Consider the following 27,708-nt stretch of genomic DNA (forward strand, 5'->3'; position numbering starts at 1 on the left):
ACTTCTCACTGGGCAAGTACCCCGCCTACCCCCTGAGCACGAAATGCCCCCTTCCAACTGCAGTGCACCCCCAGCTGCGGCCCAGGCCTCCGCCACCGCGTGGTCCTTTGTAAGAGCGCGGACCACCGCTCCACGCTGCCCCCGGCGCACTGCCCACCTGCCGCCAAGCCGCCGGCCACCATGCGCTGCAACTTGCGCCGCTGCCCCCCGGCCCGCTGGGTGGCAGGCGAGTGGGGTGAGGTATGAGGGCGCGCCCCGGGGGGGTGGGGGCCAGGGCAGGGGCTGCGGGGCGGCAGCTCAGTGGTACCTCCTCGCAGTGCTCGGCACAGTGCGGCGTCGGGCAGCAACAGCGCTCAGTGCACTGCACCAGCCACACGGGCCAGGCGTCTCACGAGTGCACGGAGGCCTTGCGGCCGCCCACCACACAGCAGTGTGAGGCCAAGTGCGACAGCCCGCCCCCAGGGGACGGCCCTGAAGGTATGTGGGTGGCCAGCCAGCCAAGGCGCTGCCAGGAGGGTCCTGGCCAGAGCCAGACACAGAGGGCGCTGGGGGTCCTGACCATTCTAGAACTTCTGGAACCTCTGAAATGCATTGCTCTGTCTCTGCCAGGCCATCCTTCACCACCCCCTCCCTGCAAGCATTTATTAAGTGCCACTGTATGCTGAACGTTTCAGGCACCTGACCCTTCTGTGCACCCAAGCTTGTGTCATTTCCCCAATCACTTTATTTTTCTTTGAGACAAGAGTCTTGCTCTGTTGCCCAGGCTGTAGTGCAGTGGTGCAATCCCGGCTCACTGCAACCTCCGCCTTCCAGGTCCCAACAATTCTCCTGCTTCAGTCTCCTGAGTAGCTGGGATTACTGGCGCCCACTACCATGCCTGGCTAATTTTTTTTTTTTTTTTTTTTTTAGTAGTGATAGGGTTTCACCATATTGGCCAGGCTGGTCTTGAACTCCTGACCTCGTGATCTACCTGCCTCGATCTCCCAAAGTGCTGGGATTACAGGCATGAGCCACCGTGAGCAACCACCACCCAATCACTTTCATAACCTGTATCTATTCATCTCCAGCTGTACCACAATTTCCTGAATATGTTTTCTTTAAATCAGTTTCCCAACCTCAAGCACTAGGGACATTTTGAGCTAGATGATTGTCATAGGGAGCTGTCCAGTGCATTGTAGGATTTTTTTTTTTTTTTTTTTTGAGAGATAGGGTCTTGCTATTATTCAGGCTGGTCTCCAACTCCTGGGCTCAAGCGATCCTCCCACCTCAGTCCCCCAGAGTGCTGGGATGACAGACGTGAGCCACCGTGCCAGCCTGTAAGGTGTTCAGTAGCATCCCTGGCTTCTACCCACTGGGTGCCAGGAGCAGCCCTCTCCCAAGTTATGACAACTAAAAATGTCTCTAGACATTGCCTGATGTCCCATGGGAGTCAAAATTGATCACTTCCACTGATTTAAGCATACACATTTGTTTTCTGTCTAGATAAATTTATTTATTTATTTATTCATTTATTTTGGACTCACTTTGTCACCCAGTTTGGAGTGCAGTAGCACGATCTCGGCTCACAGCAACCTTCACCTCCCAGGCTCAAACGATCCTCCCGTCAGCCCCTGAGTTCCCCACAAGAACTACAGGCAAGAGCCACTGTGCCTGGTTAATTTTTGTATTTTTTGATAGAGATGGGGTTTCACCATGTTGATCAGGCTGGCCTCGAACTCCTGGCCTCAAGCAATACACCTGCCTCGGCCTCCCAAAGTGCTAGGATTACAGACATGAGCCACTGTGCCTGGCCGTAATTTTTTTTTCTTTTTTTGAGACAGTCTTGCTCTATCACTTAGGCTGGAGTGCAATGGTGCAATCTCAGCTCACTGCAACCTCCATCTGCTGGGTACAAGTGAGTCTCCTAACTCAGCCTCCCGAGTAGCTGGAATTACAGGCGAATGCCACCATGACCAGCTCATTTTTGTATTTTTAGTAGAGACGAGGTTTTTCCATATTGGCCAGGCTGGTCTCAAACGCCTGACCTCAGGTGATCCACCTGCCTAGGCCTCCCAAAGTGCTGGGATTACAGGTGTGAGCCACCGCACCGGGCCCATAAATTTACTTTGGATAGACAATTAATTGCTTACTCTGGGGACTGCAACCAAACTGCCTGGGTTCGTCCTCTACCTGTGTGTTTTTGTTTCTTTATCTGTCAAGGGATGTAAATGATATGTTCACTTGAGGGGTACTCCAGAAGGGAGATGCAATAAAATGATCCCCCAAGGGCGAGCGGGCAAGGTGGCTTACGCCTGCAATGCCAGCGCTTTGGGAGGCTGAACTGCAAAGATTGCCTGAGCCCAGGAGTTGGAGACCAGCCTGGGCAACATAGTAAGATGCCCATAGCTATAAAAAATAAAATTAGGCTGGGCATGGTGGTTCACACCTGTAATCCCAACACTTTAGGAGGCCAAGGCGGGCAGTTCACCTGAGGTCAGGAGTTCAAGACCAGCCTGGCCAACATGGCAAAACTCCATTTCTACTAAAAATACAAAAATTAGCCGGGTGTGGTTGTGGGCGCCTATAATCCCAGCTACTCTAGAGGCTGAGGCAGGAGAATCCCTTGAACCCAAGAGGCAGAGGTTGCAGTGAGCCAAGATGAGTACCATTGCACCCCAGCCTGGGTGACAAAAAAAAGAAAAAATCCATTTGTAGCTCTAAATTTGCCCCAGGTCCTGCCATAAATCACTGGCCGCTAAGTGGAAACCCATATCCATCCAGAGTCATGAACAAACATCATGATCACAAAATATGTCAATGCTCTGAAAATACCCTGACTGACTCACTTAGCTGGGGCTCAAGATCTTCAGCTTATTGAAAAGGAAAACGAGTGAGGATTACAGCCCCAAATGGACATTTTTTTCCTGGGCCCTATGAAGAGGAACATTGGAAAGGAAAGGGAATATTTTTCTCCTTTGATTTTATTGGGTGGTGTGTGTTTGTTTGTGAGACAGGATCTCAGTCTGTCACCCAGGCTGGAGTGCAGTGGCACCATCATAGCTCACTGCAGCCTCTGCTTCATCACAGGCACATGTCACAGCGCCCCGCTAACTTTTTCTTTTCTTTTCTTTTTTTGAGACAGAATCTCACTTTGTCTCCCAGGCTGGAGTGCAGTGGTGAGATCTCAGCTCACTGGGAGATTCTCCTGCCTCAGCCTCCCAAGTAGCTGGGATTACATGACCAGCTAATTTTTGTATTTTTAGTAGAGATGGGGTTTTACCACGTTGGCCAGGCTGGTCTCGAACTCCTGACCTGAAGTGATCCACCTGCCTTGACATCCCAAAGTGCTGGGATTACAGACATGAGCCACCACGCCCAGCCCAATTTTTTCTTTTAATTAATTTTTGTAGATGCAGGGGTCTCACTATGTTGCCCAGGATGGTCTAGAACTCCTGAGCTCAAGCAGTCCTCCTACCTTGGCCTCCCAACGTGCTGGGATTACAGGTGTGAGACACTGTACTCAGCCCTTTTCCAATTACTAGTGTGTCTGATTTGGCCCCCAACCTCGCACACTCTCTCTTAAATTCTCAGAACAGCCTGGTGACATGTGTGCTATATAAGCCCCCTTTGATAGTTGAGGAACTGAGGCACAGAAGCCAGGCGTGGTGGCTCACACCTGTAGTCCCAGCTACTCAGGAGGCTGAGGTGGGAGGATCACTTGACCTCAAGAGTTCAAGATCAGCCTGGGCAACATAGCAAGATACTATCTGTAACAGAAAAAAAAAAAAATACATTTAAAAAGAATCTAAGACACAGAAAGGCAAAGTCACTGGCCACCAGGCGCTGTACGTCGTGTGTGCGGCCCCGCGGGGAGGGCAGCTGAGACCTGATTTTCCTCCCTTCTCTCGCCCGACAGAGTGCAAGGATGTGAACAAGGTCGCCTACTGCCCCCTGGTGCTCAAATTTCAGTTCTGCAGCCGAGCCTACTTCCGCCAGATGTGCTGCAAAACCTGCCAGGGCCACTAGGGGGCGCGCGGCACCCAGAGCCACAGCTTAGGGGGTCCCCGCCGCTAACCCTGCAGGAGCGGGGCGGGCCAGAGGGAGCCCCAGGGGGGCGGGAGCTGGGAGGGAAGGGTGAGATGGAACCAGAAGTTATTTATTGGGAACCCCTGCAGGGCCCCTGGCTGGGGGATGGAGAGGGGCTGGCTGACCCCAGGGCCCCTCTTCAGCATCTCCCCCTTCCAGTTCACATAGTGAGACCCCCCTCCAGGGTGGATCTGGGGAGGGGAGAGCTGTTCACCCCAGCACCCTTTGCACCCTCCCTTAGGGAGTCCCCAACACTCCCCCCCTCCTTTGATCGGAATATGTACTGTGAAGAGTAAGGGTGGGGAGGGGGTCTGCCGGTGCCCTGCCCGCCAGCACTGCCCTACCCCTCCACTCCGAGCTAGGGGGGAGTCTGTGTCTGCTATGGGAGACGGGGGTAGCACCACCTCCCTGACACCCTCCCCCTGACCTGACCAGGGGGAGCGTCCACCCCTAACCTCTGCCCTGCCTGCCCCAGGGGCACCCCGACATCCAGGCCACCCCCTCATGGTGCTACAGACCCTGCCCTGGGGCCCACACACTCCTGCCAGGAAGCTCTACATCAATAAAGTTCTGTCTTGTGTAGATTTCTGCGAGTTGCGGTGTGTGTGTGTCAGTGCATCCAGCAACCTCCACCCAGGTCTGGAAGGGACCACCCACCCCACTCCCAGGACTACCCAGAAGCCAAAAAGAGATTTTTTTTTTTTTTTTTTTTTTTTTGAGACAAGGTCCCTGTCGCCCAGCTATGCCTATCATAGCTCACTGCGGCCTTGACCTCCTGAGATCAAGCGATGATCCTCCCACCTCCGCCTCCTGAATAGCTGGGACTACAGGCATGCACCACCACACCTTGCTAATTTTTGTATTGTTTATAGATACACGGTTTCATCATGTCTTCCAGGCTTATCTCCAACTCCTAGGCTCAAGGCATCCTCCTGCCTTAGCCTCACAAAATGCTGGGATTACAGCAGGTGTCACCCACCATGCCTGGCCCTCACAGAGGCTCTTTTTTTTTTTTTTTTTTTGGCGACAGAGTCACAGTCTGTCACCAGACTGGAGTGCAGTGGCACGATCTTGGCTCACTGCAACCGCTTCCCGGGTTCAAGCGATTCCCCTGCCTCAGCCTCCCAAGTAGCTGGGATTAAAGATGGACACCACCACACCCGGCTTTTTTGTATTTTAGTAGAGACTGGGTTTCACCATGTTGGCCAGGATGGTCTCGATCTGACCTCGTGATCCACCCTCTTTGGCCTCCCAAAGTGCTGGAATTACAGGCGTAAGCCACGGCACCCTGCCACAGAGGCCCTGTTAAAGCCACCCTGGTCATCACACTCCCCGTCACTCCGCAAGCTGCAGCCACGCCAGCCTCCCTGAAATTCTTCAATTGCTCTGTGGTCTTCCCATCTCTGGGCCTTTGCTTGATGGGCCTTTGCTTGAGTTGTTAGCTCGGCCAGGTGCACCCTCCTGCCCCTCTTCACCTGTTTTAACTCCAGCTTTCTCGTCGGTGTCAGCACAAACATTACCTCTTCCTAGAAGCCTCCCCTGATGCCCCCAACAAAGTGAGGTTCTCCTACCCATTTATGTTCACTCTGAGTGCCTGGAGACATTGCTGCGAATTGCATGCACCAAGTCTGTCAATTCAGCAAACTCTCTCAGCAGATTCCAAGGGAGATAGGCTCCTTCCCAGCTGTGACCACTAGGGGCGCTGCATCTTGACGTCTTTAAGGGGGATGCGGGTTTATCGCCCTGGACCAAAGACGGATCTGAACGTGGGTCCCTGCCAGGGTCTCCCAGGGTCGGGTCCTGCCTCAGTCACCCCCTCGATGGGTGGTGTGGGGAAGTAACCTCTTCGAACTGCCATTTCCGGCTTGGCAGGGTGACTCACGTCTGTAATCCCAGCACTTTGGGAGGCCGAGGTGGGCAGATTACCTCAGGTTGCGAGTTCGAGACCAGCCTGGCCAACATGGAGAAACCTTATCTATACAAAAAATATGAAACTTTAATCCCAGCTACTTGGGAGGCTGAGGCAGGAGAATCGCTTGAACCTGGGAGGTGGAGGTTGCTGTGAGCCGAGATCGTGCCATTGCACTCCAGCCTGAGCAACAAGAGCAAAACTCCATCTCAAAAAAAAAAAAAAAAAAAAGAACTGCCATTTCCTCAAATGTCAAGACGAGCTTCAGGTGGTCGGCTGGTGTCCCAAAGACCAGCTCATGGGCTAACACGTAATGGATCCTACATGGGCCAGGCTCTGCTGGGGAAACCCGCATTCCCATTTTACAATGAGAAAAGGGGGTGACTAAGTCATCCAGGAAGTGGCCGAGCTGGAGTTTGTTAAATCCAGATGTGACATCAGAAGTCAGGGACGTTTCAGATGCACCTGCTTCCTGGTACCCTCCACTCCTGCACACAGACACGTGTGCCTTCTGAGGGTCATCTAAAGAGGGAAGTTGGGCCAGGCGTGGTGGCTCACGCCTGTAATCCCAGCACTTTGGGAGGCCGAATGGGTAGGATCACCTGAGGTCAGGAGTTCAAGATCAGCCTGGCCAACATGGCGAAACTCGGTTCATATTAAAAACACAAAAATTAGCTGGGCATGGTGGCGGATGCCTGTAATCCCAGCTATTCAGGAGGCTGAGGCAGGAGAATTGCTTGAACCCAGGAGGTGGAGGTTGTAGTGAGCCAAGATTGCACCTGGTTAACAGAGCAAGACTCTATCTCAAAAAAAAGAAAAAAATTGGCTGGACACGGAGGCTCATGCCTGTAATCCCAACACTTTGGGAGATAGGGTCTTGCTATATTGCCCAGGCTGGTCTCGAACTCCTGGACTCAAGCAATCATCCAACCTTGCCCTCCCAAAGTACTGGTATTACAGGCATTAAGCCACCTCTCCAGGAGAGGTGGCTCATGGGCCCCGTCCTTGGTTTTAAGAAGAGACTTTCGGCCAGACGCAGGGGCTCACACCTGTAATCCCAGCACCTTGGGAGGCCAAGGCAGGCGGATCATGAAGTCAGGAGTTCAAGACAAGCCTGGCCAATATTGTGAAACCCCATTTCTACTAAAAATACAAAAATTAGCCCGTCATGGTGGCATGCGCCTGTAGTCCCAGTTACTTGGGAGGCTGAGTGAGGCAGGAGAATTGCTTAAGCCTGGAAGCAGAGGTTGCAGTGAGCCAAGATCGCGCCACTACACTCCAGCCTGGGCAACAGAGTGAGACTCTATCTCAAAAAATAAATAAATAATAAAATAAAAAGAGACTTGGAAATCCCAAATGCTTCCTGAATTGCCCAGAAAAGAGATGGTCAGTCCTTCAGCCAGCTGACCTGAATGTTCCTGCTGCAGCCCTGTCCCTGAGGAGTTAGGGAAGGGACCTCTGAGGTCCAGCAGTGGCTGCCATCAAGCTCTGACCCCTCCCTTCGGGCTCAGAGCCCCGCAGAGTCAGCTCCCCGCCCCCTCCACACCCAGCTTCCCTCCCCGGTGGCCTCGGCCCCTCCCGCCAAAGGAAGTGAGAAGGGGTTGTTGTAAGAGGAACTGAAGCCGGGAGTCCAGTGAAGGGGCAGAAGCAGGGCCATGCCCAAGCCGCCCCCAAGAGCCCGTTGAACCTGCACCTCCATCACAACCCATTCAGGTGCCTCCAGGAGCCCAGACACCCGCCCTCACCATGGTAAGTCCTTCAAGGGTGGGCTCTGACAGTGCCCAAGATGAGGGGCACCAGCCAGGTACAGGTGTCCTGAAAATGACCATCAGAAATTGGGGTGAGGGGAGGGGCATGGTGGACTTTTGTGGGAGAAGGTCTCTCAATGCGGCTCAGGTGCCCCCAGCATCCCCTACCAGGAAGCAAGCTCCCATGTGAAGGTGGCAGGGATGGCAGGGTGCTAGGCAGAGATCCAAGGAACAGAGCAGGAGCTGGAAGACAGACGGTGGCCCAGGGAGAATCACAGAGTCTGCAGGGACAAGGACCTGCCCTCCTTTGCTTGCAAATTAAGGGACTCCTTTCCCAGTCCAGCTCGGTACCTGGTCTCCCTGCCTAGCCTTGGGCCAGTCACTTCCCCACTCGTAGCCTCGGTTCCCACAGATGTCATATTTGGAAGTCCATCTAGATGGGGAAGTTGTTCTTCAGGGGTCTTTCAGTGGGAACATCCTCAGGGGCTGTGGGTTCTGCCACAGAGTCCTCAACTGAGATGGGAAGCTTTGTCTAATGGGTGGTGGGGTGGAGTGACGTCCTCGCTGTGCAGGTGACAGGTGGTCTAGCTGCAGCAAAGGCAGGAGAGGCTGAATACGTCCATACTACCCTTGGTGGCCGTCCCTTATCCCAAGACAAGGATGGCATCCAGAGGTGCTGCTGCCTGTCCAGTTTGAGGTCTGTTGATGGTGGTAAGGGTGAGAAGACTGTTGTGATCGTCGGCCTATATCTAGCGGTGTCACAGCACCGTAAGACACAAAGCAAGAGGTGGCCAGGGCTGGCTACGAACCCCACCCCACAGCTCTCTGCTGTGCAGACCACTTCAGCTTTCATTTCTTGTCATTCTGTCAGTGAGGATGAAAGTGTGTGGCTGGGACAGCAACCATTGCAGGATTCTTGGCAGGTACAGCTTACCAGGGTGGAGTCAGGGATGTAGGGCCAGAGGCAGAGGTTGGGTTCGTCTGAGACACAACATCACCTTTCAGAAAGCCAGTGAGGGCTGGGCACAGGGGCTCACACCTGTAATCCCAATACTTCAGGAGGCTGAGGCGGGTGGATCACTTGAGGTCAGGAGTTAGAGACCAGCCTGGCCAACATGGTGAAACCCCATCTCTCCTAAAAAATACAAAACGAATTAGTCGGGCATGGTGGCACACTCCTGTAATCCCAGCTACTTGGGAGGCTGAGGCCAGAGAATGGCTTGAACCCAGGAGGCGGAGGGTGCAGTAAGCCGAGATCACACCCCTGCACTCCAGCCTGAGTGACAGAGCAGGCTCCATCTCAGAAAAAAAAAGAAAGAAAGAAAGAAAAAGCCGATGAGAAATTGGGCATCCCAGAATTCACACCCAAACCATCAGCTCGAGCTCGGAGATTGGAATGGGAATTCTTCCAAGATGAGAAGCGAGCCAGGGAGGGGCTCAGGTGCTCGAATGGGCATGGCTTTGATCAAAAGAACACAGGAAGTGATTTGCTACTTGAAAGGAAAGCAACCCCTCCCCAAGGAAGCCCTGTGAAATGCTTAGTCAACAGTCGGCTTGGCAGACAAGGTCTGGGAGGGGCCAACCGTATCGCAGAGGATGACAGGAGGGAAACAGTGGAGGAGTGGTGAATGCCAGGAAGATCGCTGGAGGATTCAGTGGAACAATATTTGTAAAGTCCTTTACAGCAGAGGTCTCCAACCCCGGGGTCCTGGACTGGTATTGGTCCATGGTCTGTTAGGAATCAGGCCACAGAGCAGGAGATAAGTGGCGAGTGAGCAAGCCTGAGCTCCACCTCCTCTCAGATTCTCATAGGATTGCGGATCGCAAACCCTATTGTGAACTGTGCACACGAGGGATCCAGGCTGCATGCTCCTTATGAAAATCTAATGCCCTTAGCCAGGCACGGTGGCTCACACCTGTAATCCCAGCACTTTGGGAGGCCAAGGCGGGTGGATCACCTGAGGTCAGAAGTTGGAGACCAGCCTGGCCAACATGGCAAAACCCCATCTCTACTAAAAATACCAAAGTCAGCCAGTCGTGGTGGAGTGTGCCTGTTAACCCCAGCTACCCAGGAGGCTGAGAGAGGAGAATCGCTTGAAACCAGGAGGCAGAGGTTGCAGTGAGCTGAGATCGCTCCACTACACTCCAGCATGGGCCACAGAGCAAGAATCCATCTCAAAAAAAAAAAAAGCAGAAAGAAAAGAAAATCTAGGCCAGGCACTATGGCTCATGCCTGTAATCCCAGCACTTTGGGAGGCCAAGGCAGGTGGATCACCTGAGGTCAGGAGTTCAAGACCAGCCTGGCCAACACGGCAAAATCCCGTCTCTACTAGACATACAAAAAATTAGCCAGGTGTAGTGGCAGGCACCTGTAGTCCTAGCTACTTGGGAGGCTGAGGAAGGTGAATCGCTTGAACCTGGGAGGTGGAGGTTGCAGTGAGCCGAGATCACACCATTGCACTCCAGCCTGGTCAACGGTGTAAGACTCCATCTCAAAAAAAAAGAAAGAAAGAAAAGAAAAAAAATCTAATGCTCCCCTCCACTATTCATGGAAAAAATTGTCTTCCATTAAACCAGTCTCTAGTGCCAAAAATGTTGGAGACCATTGCTTTACAGAGCAGATAACACAGTTGATCCATAGTAGCTGCCATTAGCTGGAATGACCATTCATTTCTGGATTTAGCGATGGGAGCGGATGGAGGTGACGATTGTGGTAACGGGGAAGGAGTGAGCCCCAACTGCTGTGAAAGGTCATTGCTGGGTTGTTGGTGTCATCAGTCGTGCTGGGGTTGTGGCTGTTTCTTATCGCCTGGCTCTTGCGGGCGGGCTGGTGGCAGTGGTTGGTGTTTAATGTTCATCGGTGGTGGGTTGTTTTCAGCTGGAAATGTCAGAGATGCTTGGTGACTGGTGGAGTGATGGCCGTCGGTGGTTGCTGTTCTTTGGAGACTGGGATATTGGTAGTAGCATTTATTTATTGTTGGTTTCTGGTAAGATGATGATCAGTAATGGCGGTGCTTGTTCAACGTTGGGTTAGAACAGGTTGGGATTGATGATTGCTGGCTGGGCGCGGTGGCTCACGCCTGTAATCCAAGCACTTTGGAGGCCAAGGCGGGCAGATCACCTGAGGTCAGGAGTTCAAGACCAGCCTGACCAACATGGCGAAACCCCATCTTTTTTAATTAATAAATAAATAAGGATTGATGATTGCTGCTTTCTGGGGTTGCTAATGGTAGTTGGTTATGTGTGGTTGTTGATGACAGTATTGTTTCTTTGTTTTGTTTTGTTTTGTTTTGTTTTTGAGGTGGAGTTTTGCTCTGTCGCCCAGGCTGGAGTGCAATGGTGCGATCTCGGCTCGCTTGATTCAAACAATTCTCGTGCCTCAGCCTCCTGAGTAGCTGGGATTGCAAGCACCTGCCACCACGCCCGGCTAATTTTTGTGCTTTTAGTAGAGACGTTGGCCTGGCTGGTCTTAACTCCTAAGCTCAAGTGATCCACCTGCCTTGGCCTCCCAAAGTGCTAGGATTACAGGCATGAGCCACTGTGCCTGGCTGATGACTAGTATTATTGGTGGTGGTTGGGTATTATGGGTTGGTGGTGGTGGTGCTGATCGTGGATGATTGTAAGAAGGCTGATGGTGGAACTGGTCATGGTCTCTGTCTGACATTGGCTAGTCATGGTGCCATTAAGTAATTAGTAGTTTCTGTTTGACTTTGAGGAGGGTAGGGGAGAGAGAGGAGACGGCCGCTGGTTGCCTTTGGTGGTGATGGTGGTGACGTGAGGGTAATAGCAGTTGTTTCTAAGGTATAGTCACAGGCAGGAACAATGGCTCATGCCTGAAATCCCAGCAGTTTGGAAGATGGAGGTAGGAGGATCACTTGAGACCAGGAGTTCAAAACCAGCCTGAAAGACATAGCAAGACCCTATCTCTACAAAGCATTTAAAAATTAGCCAGACGTGGTAGCATGGACCTATAGTCCCAACTACTTGGGAAGCTGAGGTAGGAGGATCGCTTGAGCCCAACAATTCCAAGCTGCAGTGAGCTGTGACGGCACCACTGCACTCCAGCCTGAGCAACAGAGCCAGACTCTGTCTCTAAGCAAATAAATAAGATACAGTCACAAAGTAGGGAGACCAGTGATGTGGCTGCTTGGTCCAGAATCAGTGGCCATGAGGAAAGGCTGAGACTTAAAAGGCATTTAGGAGGAAGAATCAGTAAGACCTCTAATTGGGCACGGGCACAGTGGTTCATGCCTATAATCCCAGCACTTTGGGAGGCCGAGGCAGGTGAATCGCCTCAGGTCATGAGTTTGAGACCAGCCTGGCAAACATGGTAAAACCCTGTCTCTACTAAAAATACAAAAATTAGCCGGGTGTTGTGACATACACCTGTAGTCCCGGCTACTCAGGAGGCTGAGGCAGCAGAATCACTTGAACCCAGGAAGCAGAGGTTGCAGTGAGCTGAGATTTCACCACTGCACTGCAGCCTGGGCAACAGAGTGAGACTCTGTCTCCGGGGGGAAGAAAAAATGCCTGTCATTGATTGGATGCAAAGAGTGAACATAGCAATGAATTGGAGACAGGCAGGTTTCTGTCTTTCTTGGGGGTTGGGGACCCCATCCCAGAGGATCTTCCCCACAAAGCAGGAGGGGCAAGACCAGGATGCCCCAGCTCCAGCTTCTGTGTGTAGATGTTTGAGGCGGTAGCCACCGACTCTCAGCAATCTCTAGCGATGAGACAGAGCCCAGCTCCAGAAAGACAAGGGTCCCCGCATATTGGATGGTGGCCTCTGGGTAAGCAAAAAAGAAGCAGAGTCCAGTGCCCGCCTCTGCACCATTCTCCCAAGGGACAGGGCAAGCCCGGGAACCTTTGGACGTGAGAATTTTTTTTTTTGAGATGGAGTCTTGCTCTGTTGCCCAGGCTGGAGTGCGGTGGCAGGATCTCAGCTCACTGCAACCTCTGCCTCCCAGGTTCAAGTGATTCTCCTGCCTCAGCCTCCAGAGTAGCTGGGATTGCAAGCACCAGCCACCACAACCAGCTAATTTTTGTATTTTTAGTAGTGACGGGGATTCACCATCTCAGCCAGGCTGGTGTCAAACTCCTGGCCTCGTGATCTGCCTGCCTCAGCCTCCCAAAGTACTGGGATTACAGGCCCGGCCTGGAGGTGAGAATATTGTTTGCACAGTGCAGGGACCCAGAATGTGGCCCTAGAGCCCCAGTGAGCTGAGGGCAAGACTCCAGGGCCACCCCCAGGCACCAGAGCAGGGTCTAGGAGCTGAGAGCTGGCTTCGCTCACCTCCCGGCAACCACAGCTCGCAGGACCGGTGAGGAAGGAAGTGGCTGTTTGGTTGCTGTCTTCGATCTAGAGCTCTTGTTCATCACGCCCAGAAGCAGACAGCCTGGAGCACATGGGGCGAATTGCAAAAGCTCCCTCCTCCAGCCCTTCCTCCTGGCCGGCTCAAGGCCACTGTTGATGGGGATGGTGAGGAAGGCCAGTGTTGACACTGGACAGCCTTTGCTTCATTGAACCCGCAGAACAGCCCCATGAGGTGTGCAGCCCTCAATGCTCCCATTTTCCAAATGAGGAAACTGAGGCACAGAGGTTCAGCGAGCTGCCTGAACAACCTAACGTGGACGAGGGCCTTGACTCGGTGGCCCCCAAGGCCACACTATTAATAGCCACCTTGGCGGGGCATGGCGGCTTACACCTGTAATTCCAGCACTATGGAAGCCAAGGCAGGAGGATCAGGAGCCCAGGAATTTGAGACCAGCCTGAGCAACATAGTGAGACTTTGTCTATACCAAAAAAAAAAAACAAAAAAAAAAATGTGGCCGGTCGCAGTGGCTAACTCCCATCATCCCAGCCCTTTGGGAGGCCCAGATGGGTGGATCACCAGAGGTCAGGAGTTCGAGACCAGCCTGACCAACATGATGAAACTCCGTCTTTACTAAAAATACAAAAACTAGCTGGGTGTGGTGGTGGGCACCTGTAATCTCAGCTTTTTGGGAGGCTGAGGCAGGAGAATCGCTTGAACCCAGGAGGCAGAGGTTGCAGTTAGCCAATATCAAGTCACTGCACTCCAGCCTGGGCAACGAGAGCAAGACTCCCTTTAAAAAAAAACAAACAAATATGGCTGGATGCAATGGCTCACACCTGTAATCCCAGCACTTTGGGAGGATGAGGTGGGCAAATCATTTGAGGTCAGGAGTTCAAAACCAGCTTGACCAATATGATGAAACCCCATCTCTACTAAAAATACAAAAATCAGCTGGGTGTGATGTCTCATGCCTGTAATCCCAGCTACTTGGGAGGCTGAGGCAGGAGAATCACTTGAACCCAGGAGGCAGAGGTTACAATGAGCCGAGATCACGCTGCTGCACTCCAGCCTGGGCAAAAGACCAAGACTCCATCTCAAAAAAAAAAATTAATTAGCCAGGTGTGGTGGTGCACGCCTGTGGTCCCAGCTACTCAGGAGGCTGAGGCAGGAGGATCGCTTGAGCCTGGGAGCTCGAGACTGCAGTGATATCGGACCACTGCATACCAGCCTGAGCAATAGAACAAGACCCTGTCCACAAAAAAAAACAGGCACCTTGACCACAACCTCCACTCCTCCTAAGAGATGAGAGACCACCAGGGCTATGTGCAGACCCCACATGCCCTAGGTTCTCCATCCCTCCAACACCATGACTCTGCATTCCAAACAGACTAGAATCCTGGTGTCCACCACACACCCAAGGCCTTCCTGGCTGATGCCTCCTGCAGCCACCATGGATGCTGCCTGGGAAGTTCATGTTGTAAGACCTGCCTCCTACAGGAAGCCCTCCCACCTCTCCATAGTACCCTCCAGCCATGGTCTCCTTCTTGAGCAACTCAGACACCACTTGGGGAACAGAGCCCCCACAAAGGCAGGTTCTAGGGCTGATCCACCCAAGCCTGGTCTCCACCTACCTCCATGCACAGTAGGGGCCCAGGAAGTGAGTTCACTACACGGCAAGCATCCTCCAACCCCAGAGGCGCCATCGCCTTGACCACAAACTGCCCCTCCCTCCTGTGAACCTAGGAAAGTTGTCCCCGCCTGCCCCAGTTCTGCCTTCTGCCTTGGTGTACGGAGACCTCTCTGAAGAGCTGAAGGAAGAAGCTACCCGTCCTTCCTACCCCAACCATGTCAAGCCCCTAACTGCCTTTCACAAGAGCCCCAGCAGGTTGAGTCATATTCAGCTTGTGGTCAACTGTGACCACAACCTCTTTGTTGCATCCCCACCCCCAAGGAAGACACTTACAAACAAACAGTTTTGACTTGACCCATGGAGACTTGGGGGCCGCAGAATGAGACAGATACCTGGGAGATAGGGTAGGGGGGCAGTCTCATCCCAATGGTACTTCATTCATTCATTCATTCATTCATTCATTCAAGTATGCATTGATCAGGCTTTCTGTCTAACACTGATGTCTTTAGTGCTCTCAGGGTCACAGATGCCAGCATCTCAGTGCCTCTTTTCTCTTTGTTTGCTCATGTGCTTCTCTCAGAGGCCCCACACAGGGGGTCATTATGAAATCCCTTTGGTTATTGGTGGTTGTTGTTGTTGGTGGTATTGTTGTTGAGATGGAGTCTCGCTCTGTCGCCCAGGCTAGAGTACAGCGGCATGATCTTGGCTCACTGCAACCTCCACCTCCCAGGTTTAAAGGATTCTCCTGCCTCAGCCTCCCCGGTAGCTAAGACTACAGACACCCACCACTATGCCCAGCTAATTTTTGTATTTTTAGTAGAGACAGGGTTTTGCCATGTTGGCCAGGCTGGTCTTGAACTCCTGACCTAAGTGATCTGCCTGCCTCAGCCTCCCATAGTGCCGGGATTACAGGCATGAGCTACCATGCCTGGCTGAATCCATTTGCAAGATGGGGAAACTGAGGCTTAGAGAAGTGAAGTGACCTCCCCAGGATCACATAGTCAGTCAACTGTCAAGCCAGGCCTTGACCCCAATCTGTCACATGCCAAAATTCTCGACTGTCCTCCCATACCGTATTCACTTGAGCAAACCCTCTCTCCCTTCAATACAAACAGCCTGTGATATTTACGGTTGGCTGGAGCATGGAGTGTCTGGGGGCCTCTAGTGCCTGGGGCAGGATAGAGAGGGGGAGAATGGTAGGAGAAGACGGCCACTCTGCCGGATGAGGGAAGAGGGGAAGGGCAAGAAGCGGAAGCAAGCGGTCAGAGCCGGGAGAGCTGGCGGGCCTAGCCAGACACAACTGACCCCAGGGAGGGGAAGTGGCCTTGGGTCTTAGCTCAGCCTGAGTGGCCTGGTGGCCTGAAGGCTGGACTGATCCCCAAAAAGGAAATGGTGGACACGACCCATCTTCTCCCCACTCCATCCTTATCTGACCTAAGCACCAACCCCAGCAACCTCTGATACAGACCTGGCTGGGGACGGACAGCTTCGTGTGTCCTCCCCACGGTCCTCTCTGCAACTGCTATGTTCCTGCTGTGTGTCCCTGAAGAGGACGCTTAATCTCTCTGTGTTGTAGTTTTCTCTTCTATAAAATGGACCCAGGCTGGGCTCAGTGGCTCTCATCTGTTATCCTAGCACTTTGGGAGGCCAAGGTGGGTGGATCACAAGGTCAGGAGTTGGAGACCAGCCTGACCAACATGGTGAAATCCCATCTTTACTAAAAATACAAAAATTAGCCAGGCGTGGTGGTGCATGCCTGTAACCCCAGCTACTCAGGAGGCTGAGGCAGGAGAATTGCTTGAACTCAGGAGGCGGAGGTTGCAGTGAGCCGAGATCACGCCACTGTACTCCAGCCTGGGCAACAGAGCGAGACTGCGTCTCAAAAAAAAAAAAAAAAGACCCAGTGATAGAACTGACCTAAGCCAACGTGTGTTAAGAGGAGAAAATGAAGTAATTCACATAAAAAGGTTAGATCCGGCTCAATGTGGTGGCTTATGCCTGTAATCCTAGCATTTTCAGAGGCCGAGGCAAGAAGATTGCTTTAGTTCAGGAGTTCAAGACTAGCCTGGGCAACGTAGCAAGACTTTTTCTCTATTTGTAAAAATATACATTAAAAAAGTAAATAAAGGCTACGTGCCTTGGCTCATACCTGTAATCCCAGCACCTGTAATCCCAGGAGAATTGCTTGAACCCAAGAGACAGAGGTTGCAGTGAGCCGAGATCACACCACCGCACTCTAGCCTGGGTGACAGAGCAAGACTCTGTCTCAAACAAAGAAAAAAAGAAAAAAAAAAAAACAGGAAACAGACTCCCTGACCCCACTTCTCCCCACAGCCTCTCTCTCTCTCTTCCCCTTCTCAGCCAGATCCTCACTCCTATCTATACCTCCTCACCTCCCAATCCTGCTTCTGACCCTGGGGCCCCTCTCAGTCTCCAGTGAGCTCAGACACTCTTCAGGGTTCAGTCGATGGCTCCTAACCCACCCTCGTCCCATCTGGGCCTCCACCACCTGGTCCTGGTTTTGCCTCGGACTTCCCTGGTGGTTCCTACTCAGCCCGTCTGTGATGGGTGTCACCTTCAATCCCTCCATGCCACTGCTCCCCAGGACTCTGTCCTCTCCCTGGTTCTTCCCAACGCACCCCAGGGGCTCAGGGCACCCCAGTCAGCACCCCCTTCTTTTTTTGTTGTTTTCAAGACAGGGTTTCACTCCTGTCGCCTAGGCTGAGTGGAATGGCCCAATCTCAGCTCACTGCAATCTCCGCCTCCTGGATTCAAGTGATTCTCCTGCCTCAGCTACCGAGTAGCTGGGATTACAGGCACCAGCCACCACGTCCAGCTACTTTTTGTATTTTTAGTAGAGATGAGGTTTCACCATGTTGGCCAACCTGGTCTCAAACTCCTGACCTCAAGTCATCCGCCCGCCTCAGCCTCCCCAAAGTGCTGGTATTACAGGCGTGAGCCACCATGCCCAGCCAGCACCCACTTCTTATAAAAACACCTAATTAGGCCTCCTTTAAATCCCGACATTAACCTCAGACAACGGAACACACCCGACTCCCATAGTTTCAAAAAGAATCAATGTGATTGCCTATAATGCAGAAGTTACAATAAAATGTGTGTCCAAATATGAAAGCGTTAAGGTCAGGCCAAGGTGTGGTGGCTCATGCCTGTAATCCCAGCACTTTGAGAGGTCAAGGCAGGTGGATCACTTGAGGTCAGGAGTTCAAGACCAGCCTGGCCGACATGGCGAAACCCCGTCTCTACTAAAAATACAAAAAATTAGCCGGGCATGGTGATGGGCACCTGTAATCCCAGCTACTCGGGAGGCTGAAGCAGGAGAATCACTTGAACCTGGGAGGCAGAGGTTGCAGTGAGCTGAGATCACACTACTGCACTCCAGCCTGGGCAACAGAATGAGACTTAATCTCAAAAAAAAAAAAAGAAATAAAGAAAGAAAGTTGTAAGGTCAGCGGTCCAAGAAGGCCCAGGAATGCCTTCTCACCTGTACACAAGTATGAGAGTCCCACCCACAGATCACTTTTAACGCCACCACTAGCATGACCTTCAGTGAAGTGAGCTTCCAAAATGTTGAATTTAGACTGGCATCGTGGCTCATGCCTGTAATCCCAGCACTCTGGGAGGCCGAGGCAGGAAGATTGCCTGAGCCCAGGAGTCAGAGACAAGTCTGGGCAACATAGCAAGATCCTGTGTCTATAAAATACTTAAAAATTAGCCAGGCATGGTGGCATGTGCCTATAATCTCAGCTATGTGGGAGGCTGAGACAGGAGGATCACTCGAGCCCAGGAGGTCAGGGCTGCAGTGAGCCATGACCGTGCCACTGCACTGCAGCCTGGGGGACAGAGTCCCTGTCTCAAAAACAAAAACAAAAAATCCTTCTCAGCACCAGCCTAGCCTCCTATGCGTTTACATAGACACAAGAACCTGTTTTGTTTTGGTTTTTTTTTTTTTATGAGACCAAGTCTCACTCTCTTTGCCCAGGTTGGAGTGCAGCGATGCAATCTTGGCTCACTGCAACCTCTGCCTCCTGGGATCAAGCAATTCTCGTGCCTCAGCCTCCCAAGTAGCTGGGATTACAGGCATATACCAACACACCTGGCTAACATTTTGTATTTTTAGTAGAGACAGGGTTTCACCATGTTGGTCAAGCTGGTCTTGAACTCCTGACTTCAAGTGATCCACCCACGTCAGCCTCCCAAAGTGCTAGGATTACAGGCGGGAACCACCTCGCCTGGCCAAGAACCTGTTCTTTGCTGTTGAATGGACCCAGGTTCACATCCCACACCCTTGGAAGCAATACCTGTGTCTTTAGTCAAGTGTCCTTAGGGAAGCCACTGTCCTTCTCAAGCCTCAGTTTCCCTCTGAGCTTACCCCACACTGAGATGCTGTGATGATGGCTGGTAACATCAGTGATCTACATCCCCCTGGTGCTCGGGGAAGGTTAATTCTGTCAAATGCCGCTCAGCCTGGGTCTATCCTCACGACCACTCAGGCTTGGGGAGGGGCACCAACCCTCCATCCCACCTTGTTCCCAAAAGCAGTTCATCCTCTCCTCAACCCTGAGAAGTGGAGCTGCTACTCCCTTTTTTTTTTTTTTTTTTTTTTGATATGGAGTCTAGCTCTTTTGGCAGGCTGCAGCACAGTGGCACGATCTCAGCTCACTGCAACCTCCGCCTCCCAGGATCATGCGATTCTCCTGCCTCAACCTCCCAAGTAGCTGAGACTATAGCGCCCGCCACCACGCCTGGCTAATTTTTTGTATTTTTAGTAAAGATGGGGTTTCACCATGCTAGCCAGGATGCTCTTGATCTCCTGACCTCGTGGTCCACCCACCTTGGCCTCCCAAAGTGCTGGGATTACAGGTGTGAGCCACCGCACCTGGCCTGCTTCTCCCTTTTTACAGATGAGACAATGGAGACTCAAAGCTGTATCTGTTTGCCCAGTCAGGATTAGAACCCAGATCTACCCTCATGCCAAAGGCTGGGCTTATTTAATGCCCATGGGCATCTCTTGACAACCCCCACCTCTATCTGTCCAGAATCTGACCATGTACCTCCACCCCCCACCCAATCAAGAATATTCTGTGGCTCCCCAGTGCCCCTAGGAAAGACCAGCTTCACTTCTGCCTTACAGTTGCTCATATGGACCCTTCTGCTTGCACCCTGCCTGTAGCCCTGGAACCCACTGGCAAACATAGTCCACTTTAAAGACTTCAATCCCAGGCTGGACACAGTGGCTCATGCCTGTAATCACAGCAGTTTGGGAGGTCAAGGCGGGAAGGTTGCTTGAGACCAGAGACAAAACCCTATCTCTACCAAAAATACAAAAAATTATAGTCCCAGCTACTCAGGAGGCTGAGGTGGGAAGATCGCTTGAGCCCAGGAGGTGGAGGTGGCAGTGAGCCATGGTCGCACCACTGCACCCCATCCAGCCTGGACAACACAGTGAGACCCCATCTCAAAAAAAGATAACTTCAATTACCAGCTTCGTTTGCTCTGGAGGGCTTTGCTCTGAATCTGGGTTTCTTTCTTTGCCTTCGTCCCTTGTTCATTTCACAGAGAAACAACTCAGCCCCAGTCTCTGCCTCCAGGAGCTCCTGGCCTGAGAATGGGAAGCTTCCAGGAGGAGAGACATCTTATCTGACCATGAGTTCACCAAATGAGGGAGCTCCAAGTTGCCATCACTCCTATCTGTCAGACTCCTCCTTTGCAAAGATGTATTGAATAGAGACAGAGTGAGCCTGAGAAAGCCAGGGTGTTTAAGGCACTAGATAAATTCAGTCAGGCTCAAAGGAGAGAGCAACCCAGGCAGGCTTCCTGGAAGAGGAGTTTTTTGGAGAGCACATGCCTCAGTCTCCTCCATGGGGCCTAAAGAAAGTGTCATCTTGGTCAGACAAGGTGGCTCATGCCTGAAATCCCACCACTTTGGGAGGCTGAGGTGGGAAGATCATTTGAGGCCAGAAGTTCAAAACCAGCCTGGGCAACATAGCAAGACCCCATCAGTACAAAAAAATTTAAATATTAGTGCCAGGCACGGTGGTGTGCACGTGGTCCCAGGAGGCTGAGGTGAGAGGATCTCTTGAGCTCAGGAGGTCAGGGCTGCAGTGAGCTATGATCATGCCACTGCACTCCAGCATGGGTGACAGCTAGACTCTGACTAAAAAAAAAAAGAAAAACAGTACACAGAGGACAGAGAAGGCCGCAGCAGAGACAGCAGGGAGGCAGGGCCAGGAGTGGAGGGTGGAGCTGAGGAAGGTCACACGCAGGCACAGAAGGCAGAGGTCACAGCACATGGTGGCCTGGAGGAGCTCAAAGGGACTGGCTGGGATGTGTGACCACAAAAGAGGAGAGGTGAGGGGGGGAAGGAAGGAGGCCGCCTGGCAGCAGTGGGTCAAATGCCACAGAGAAGTCAGGGCCTGGGGAGGGGACAGGGGATGGGAAAGGAAGAGGCTGGGAGGCTGGCGGGAAGTGAGAACCGGGATACGCCCATTCTCCACCAAGCTGCCCGATCTCCCTGCTCTGCTCCTGCAGCCTGCAGATCGCTAAGCAACCTGTGCCCTCCCCGCCAAGCCTGGCATCCTTCATCGGGGATAAGGGGCACTAGGTGGAGTGATGGATGAACAGAGACCAAAGGAGAGGGCTGAGGGGCTAGGTGCGGTGGCTCAGGCCTATAACCTCACCACTTTGGGAGACTGAGGCAGACGAATCGATTGAGCCCAGGAGTTCAAGACCAGTTGTGGCGACACAGCAAGGCCCCATCTCTACAAAAAATACAAAAGTTATCTAGGCATGGTGGCACAGGTCTGTAGTCGCAGCTATTTGGGAGGCTGCGGCGTGGCGGGAGGATTGCTTGAGCCCAGGAGGTCGAGGCTGCACGGAGCTGTGATCGTACCACTGAACTCCAGCCTGGGCAACAGAGCAAGACCCTGTCTCAAAACTTTTATTATTTATTTATTTATTTTATGGTTTTTTAGTTTGTTTGTTTGTTTGTTTGTTTGTTTTGAGACAGAGTCTCACTCTGTCATCCAGGCTGGAGCGTAGTAACAAAATCTCAGCTCACTGCAACCTCTGCATCCTGGGTTCAGGTGATTCTCCTGGCTCAGCCTTCCTAGCAGCTGCAATTACAGGCGCCCACCACCACGCCCGGCTAATTTTTGTATTTTTAGTAGAGACGGGGTTTCACCATGTTGGCCAGGCTGGTCTAACTCCTGACCTCAAATGACCCACCCACCTCGGCCTCCCAAAGTGCTGGGATTATAGGCGTGAGCCACCACACCCAGCCTATTTTTATTTTTTATTTTTTATTTTTTGAGACACTCTGTTCTTAGCCTGAAGTGCAGTGATGTGATCACGGCTCACTGCAGCCTCAACCTCCTGAGCTCAACTGACCCTCCCACCTCAGCCTCCAGAGTAGTTAACAGATGCGTGCCACTACCCTTGTCTAACTTTTCTATTTTTTGTAGAGACGGGGGGGTCTTCTTATGTTGCCCAGGATGGTCTTGAACTCCTGGCCTCAGGCAGTCTTCCTGCCTCAGCCTCCCAAAGTGCTGGGATTACAGGTGTGAGCCACGGCACCTGGCCCCAATGATCTTTTACCGTTTTCATAGTTTTGCCTTTTCCGGAATGACCTACAGTTGGATTCAGACAGTATGTACCCTTTTCAGATTGGCTTCTTTTACTTAGTGATACGTATTTAAGTTTCCTCCATGTCTTTTTATGGCTTGAGAACTCTTGTTTGTTTGAGACAGTTTCACTCTTGTCTTCGAGGCTGGAGTGCAATGGCGCAATCTCAGCTCTCTGCAACCTCCGCCTCCTGAGTTCAATTCTCTTGTCTCAGCTTCCTGAGTAAGTGGGATTACGTGCCTGCCTCTATGCCTGGCTAATTTTTGATATTTTTAGTATCAACAGGGTTTCACCATGTTGGCCAGGCTGGGCTCAAACTCCTGACCTTGGGTGATCCATCTGCCTCGGCCTCCCAAAGTGTTGGGATTACAGGCGTGAGCCAACGAGTTTGGCCTTTTCTTTTTTCTTTTTTTTTTTTTTTTTTGAGACAGAGTCTTGCTCTGTCACCAGGCTGGAGGGCAGTGGTGCAATCTTGGCTCACTGCAACCTCTGCCTCCCAGGTTCAAGCGATTCTCCTGCCTCAGCCTCCCAAGTAGCTGGGATTACAGGCATGTGCCACCACACCCAGATAATTTTTGTATTTTTAGTAGAGACGGGGTTTCACCCCAATTTCTTGACCTCGTGATCCCCGCCTTGGCCTCCCAAAGGGCTGGGATTACAGGCGTGAGTCATCATGCCTGACCTTTTTTTTTTTTTTAATAGAGGCAGGGGCTTGCTATATTACCCAGGTTGATATCAAACTCCTGGCCTCAAGCAATCCTTCTGCCCCAACCTCCCAAAGTGCTGGGATTACAGGTCTGAGTCATTGCACCTGGTGTAAAAAAAAAAAAAAATGAATGAAAAAAATAAATAAATAAAGAGGCCAGGCGAGGTGGCTCATGCCTGTAATCCCAGCACTTTGGGAGGCCGAGGTGGTGGATCACTTGAGGTCAGGAGTTCCAGACCAGCCAGGCCAATGTAACTAAGCCCCGTCTCTACCAAAAATATAAAATATTAGCCAGGCGTGGTGGCAGGTGCCTGTAATCCCAGCTACTTGGGAGGCTGAGGCAGGAGAATTGCTTGAACCTGTGGGGGTGGAGGTTGCAGTGAGCTGAGATCACACCACAGCACTCCAGCCTGAGCGACAGAGCGAGACTCCATCTCAAAATAAATTAAACGAGATAAAAATAGAGAGTGCTGAGGACTGGATCTGAGTGGTGCATCTTCTGTCCGGGGACAGGGGTCATGGCTTGAACCCTGCCAGCCTTTTCCTGAGGTAGGGAAGGAGCGGGGGAGGTGGGACAGAACCCAGAAGCTGCTGGCGTTGCTGAGCCAGACGCCGGCCGAGTCCCCATGCAGGAGCTCACCCCGACGCCCCCTCCCCCTCCAGGGCAGCAAGGAGCGCTTCCACTGGCAGAGCCACAACGTGAAGCAGAGCGGCGTGGACGACATGGTGCTCCTGCCCCAGATCACCGAAGACGCCATCGCCGGCAACCTCCGGAAGCGTTTCATGGACGACTACATCTTCGTACCCTGGGCCTGGGAGGGGGATGGGCAGGCAGGGAAGGAGTGGATGGCTGGGCCACGGGCTGGTCCATGGACTGAGTGGAGGGTGGAGGAGCAGAGGGAGGGACGGCCGGGAGCGCACTGGGCATGAGACAGAGGACAGACCGAGTGACAGCGGGGCTCTGGTTGGGGGCAGCTGTGGCTGCCACTGCTCCCTCTGTCCTGGGGAAGCTCAGCCCCAGCGGGTTCCGTTTCTCCCCTTCCAGATCCAAATTTGTTTTTTCTCCTTTTCTTTCTTTTTTTTTTTTTTTTTTTTTTTTTTTTTCCCTGAGATGGAGTCTTGCTCGGTCACCCAGGCTGGAGTTCAGCGGCACGATCTAGGCTCACTGCAACCGCCGCCTCCCAAGTTCAAGCGATTCTCCTGCCTCAGCCTCCCTAGTAGCTGGGATTACAGGCATGAGCCACCACACCCGGCTAATTTTGTTTTTGTTTTTTGAAACAGAGTTTGGCTCTTGTTGCCCAGACTGGAGTGCAATGGTGCAATCTCAGCTCACTGCAACCTCTGCCTCCTGGGTTCAAGCCATTCTCCTGCCTCAGCCTCTCAAGTAGCCAGGATTACAGGCATGCACCACCATACCTGGCTAATGTTTATTTTGTTTTTGTTTTTTGGGTTTTTTTGTTTTGTTTTGCTCTTTTGAGACGGAGTTTGGCTCTTATTGCCCAGGCTGGAGTGCAATGGCGTGATCTCAGCTCACTGCAACCTCCGCCTCCCAGGTTCAAGTGATTCCCCTGCCTCGGCCTCTCAAGTAGCCAGGATTACAGGCATGCGCCACCATGCCTGGCTAATTGTTTGTATTTTTAGTAGAAAAAGGCTTTCACTATGTTGACCAGGCTGGTCTCAATCTCCTGACCTCAAGTGATCCACCTGCCTCGGCCTCCCAAAGTGCTGGGATGACAGGTGTGAGCCACCGAGCCCGGCCAGCCCTTTTTCCAAGAGACTCAAGGTGCATCCGATATCTCCATCTCTTCCACCTCCAAGCAGTGGAACTCTGGGAATCCCTGGGAGGGGGCAGGATGAGGGGACAGGAAGGACAAAACCTACGAGGATTCAGCATGACCCTTAACCACCCCTCAGACCTACATCGGCTCCGTGCTTATCTCTGTAAACCCCTTCAAGCAGATGCCTTACTTCACAGACCGCGAGATCGACCTCTACCAGGGCGCGGTGAGGCCGGGGCTGGGTGGGCGGCACAGCCCCGAGACCCCTGGCCCCGAGCCCTGGGCTGAGACGTGATCTCCCCTGCCAGGCCCAGTACGAGAATCCCCCGCACATCTATGCCCTCACGGACAACATGTACCGGAACATGCTCATCGACTGTGAGAACCAGTGTGTCATTATTAGGTATGGATGGGGTTGGGGGGCCACAGACCCTGCTGCCCAGGCCCCCGCCGAAACACCATCACTGCCCCCAGGGAGGTTATCCTGAAACTCCCCATCCGAACAGAGCCCTGCTGTCCCTCTTTGCCCTCACCCTGTTCTATTTTCCTTATCACCATCTGACTCACGATGTATTTTATTTGTTCATTCTGCTATTGACAGTCTGTCTCCTCTAAATGTCACCTCAGGCCAGGAGTGTTGGCTCATGCTTGTAATCCCAGCACTTTGGGAGGCCAAGGCGAGAGGATTTCTTAAGGTCAGAAGTTCAAGACCAGCCTGGGCAACATAGCAACACCCTGTCTCTATCGCGCCTGTAATCCCAGCACTTTGGGAGGCCGAGGTGGGTGGATCACGAGGTCAAGAGATCAAGACCATCCTGGCCAACATGGTGAAACCCTGTCTCTACTAAAACTAGAAAAATTAGCTGGGTGTGGTGGTACCCGACTGTAATCCCAGATACTCAGGGGGCTGAGGCAGGAGAATTGCTTAAACCCAGGAGGCAGAGGGAGCAGTAAGCCGAGATTACAGCACTGCACTCCAGCCTGGTGACAGAGCGAGACTCCGTCTCAAAAAAATAAAGTAATTAGCCAGGCACGGTGGTGCACACCTGTAGTCCCCAGCTACTTGGGAGGCTGAGGAGGGAGGATTGCTTGAGCCCAGGAGTCCCAGGCAGCAACAGGTGCTATGATCACCACTGGACTCCAGCCTGGGCAACACAGTGAGACCCCATCTCAGTCACTCAATCTATGCCAGGTCTATGAGAGCAGAGATTGTGTGTGTGTGTCAGTCTCACTCTGTCACCCAGGCTGGAGTGCAGTGGCACAAACTCCGCTTCCCAGGTTCGAGCAATTATCCTGCCTCAGCCTCCCGAGTGGCTAGAATTACAGGTGCCCACCACCATATCCTGCTAATTTGTGTATTTTAGTAGAGATGGGGTTTCACCATGTTGGCCAAGCTGGTCTCAAACTCCTGACCTCAAGTGATCCGCCCTCCTCAGCCTCCCAAAGTGCTGGGATTACAGGCATGAGCCACCACACCCAGCTGAGAGCAGAGACTTTATCTGTCTTGTTCACTATGGTATTCCCAGTACCTGGAATACTGGCAGGCATGTAGTAGGTGCTCAATGAATGAATGGTCAGTCACTAAAAAGGGCTCTTCACCACAACCCCATCCACTGATCATTTATTCCTCCATTCATCCCCAGTGGAGAGAGTGGAGCTGGGAAGACAGTGGCAGCCAAATATATCATGGGGTACATCTCCAAGGTGTCTGGCGGAGGCGAGAAGGTCCAGGTGAGGCGAGGAAAACAGAAGGATGAGCTGGGCCACCCTCACCTAGACAGTAGTGCAGCCCCGCCCATCCGCACTCCTGCCCCAGTCTGACCTCTTCCCACCCTACCTGCCTCTGCCCCCAGCACGTCAAAGATATCATCCTGCAGTCCAACCCGCTGCTCGAGGCCTTCGGCAACGCCAAGACTGTGCGCAACAACAATTCCAGCCGCTTTGTGAGTCTCCGCAGCCCTGCTTGGAGCATCTGCTCCCTCCATGCTGACCTTTATACACACACACCCACACATACACACACCTGCATTGCCAGGACAACAGCCCAGTGGAAACCCAGCAGGAAATACCTACTCCTGAATGGGAGACTCACTTCCTGCTCGTGGTCTGTTTCAAAAGAAAGTCCCCCATTGGCAGAACTGTGGAGGCCATGACACTCCTGTGTAACATTCTTAAATGATCCCCTGGCTGCAGCCATGCTACATTGTTCCTGTTCACATTTCACATCCAATTTATTCCTTCTTTCTTTTTCTTTCTTTCTTTTTTTTTTTTTTTTGAGACAGAGTCTCACTCTGTTGCCCAGGCTGGAGTGCAGTGGCACAATCTCGGCCACTGTACTCCAGCCTGGGCAACAGAGTAAGCCACCACACCCAGCCTCATTCCTTCTTTCAACAGTGGTTCTGGGACTCGTTCTTTGTATGGGTGCTGTGCTAGGCCCAGTGGAAGACAGGATAGGTAAACAGATCTGGATTTAGGGTCTGATTCTGTCATTGTGAGCTGTGTAGCCTGGGCAAAAAAAAATCTTCATAACTTCCTGAGTTTCCTCTGCTCATCCATAAAATGAGGATGATGTTAATATCCATCTCATAAACTTCAATATTATGCCTGCACATGGAAATGGTTTAATAAATTCCATATACTCGGGCCACGTGTGGGGACTCACACCTGTAATCCCAGCACTTAGGGAGGCCAAGGCAGGCAGATCACCTGAGGTCAAGAGTCCAAGACCAGCCTGGCCAAACAGTGAAACCCCATCTCTACTAAAAATACAAAAATTAGCCCGGCATGGTGGCTCATGCCTGTAATCCCAGCTACTTGGAAGGCTGAGGCAGGAGAATTGCTTGAAACTGGGAGGCAAAGGTTGCAGTGAACTGAGATTGTGCCACTGCACTCCAGACTGGGCAATAGAGCAAGATC

The 27,708-nt window shown here is 52.3% G+C and overlaps 2 protein-coding genes across 3 annotated transcripts in view; both read left to right on the forward strand.

The window, feature by feature from the left end:
* The window catches only part of ADAMTS10 (ADAM metallopeptidase with thrombospondin type 1 motif 10), a 30,279-nt gene extending 25,630 nt beyond the window's left edge, over positions 1 to 4,649 (forward strand). The window contains exons 22-24 of the mRNA XM_064381938.1: positions 64 to 240; positions 318 to 477; positions 3,896 to 4,649. Of these exons, the coding sequence (XP_064238008.1) occupies positions 64 to 240; positions 318 to 477; positions 3,896 to 4,005 (447 nt within the window). The 3' untranslated portion in view covers positions 4,006 to 4,649. The remainder of the gene's footprint in view (positions 1 to 63; positions 241 to 317; positions 478 to 3,895) is intronic.
* Positions 4,650 to 7,543: 2,894 nt separating this feature from the next.
* MYO1F (myosin IF) overlaps positions 7,544 to 27,708 on the forward strand; it is a 51,473-nt gene continuing 31,308 nt past the window's right edge. For both annotated transcript variants that reach the window (XM_064381939.1, XM_064381940.1), the window contains exons 1-6: positions 7,544 to 7,723; positions 23,678 to 23,815; positions 24,929 to 25,018; positions 25,101 to 25,195; positions 26,436 to 26,523; positions 26,646 to 26,735. In XM_064381939.1, the coding sequence (XP_064238009.1) occupies positions 7,721 to 7,723; positions 23,678 to 23,815; positions 24,929 to 25,018; positions 25,101 to 25,195; positions 26,436 to 26,523; positions 26,646 to 26,735 (504 nt within the window). In that variant the 5' untranslated portion in view covers positions 7,544 to 7,720. The remainder of the gene's footprint in view (positions 7,724 to 23,677; positions 23,816 to 24,928; positions 25,019 to 25,100; positions 25,196 to 26,435; positions 26,524 to 26,645; positions 26,736 to 27,708) is intronic.

The sequence above is a fragment of the Aotus nancymaae genome, unplaced genomic scaffold (assembly GCF_030222135.1).
Source record: "Aotus nancymaae isolate 86718 unplaced genomic scaffold, 86718_ANA_hifiasm-v0.15.2.pri h1tg000028l, whole genome shotgun sequence".
NCBI lineage: Eukaryota > Metazoa > Chordata > Mammalia > Primates > Aotidae > Aotus > Aotus nancymaae.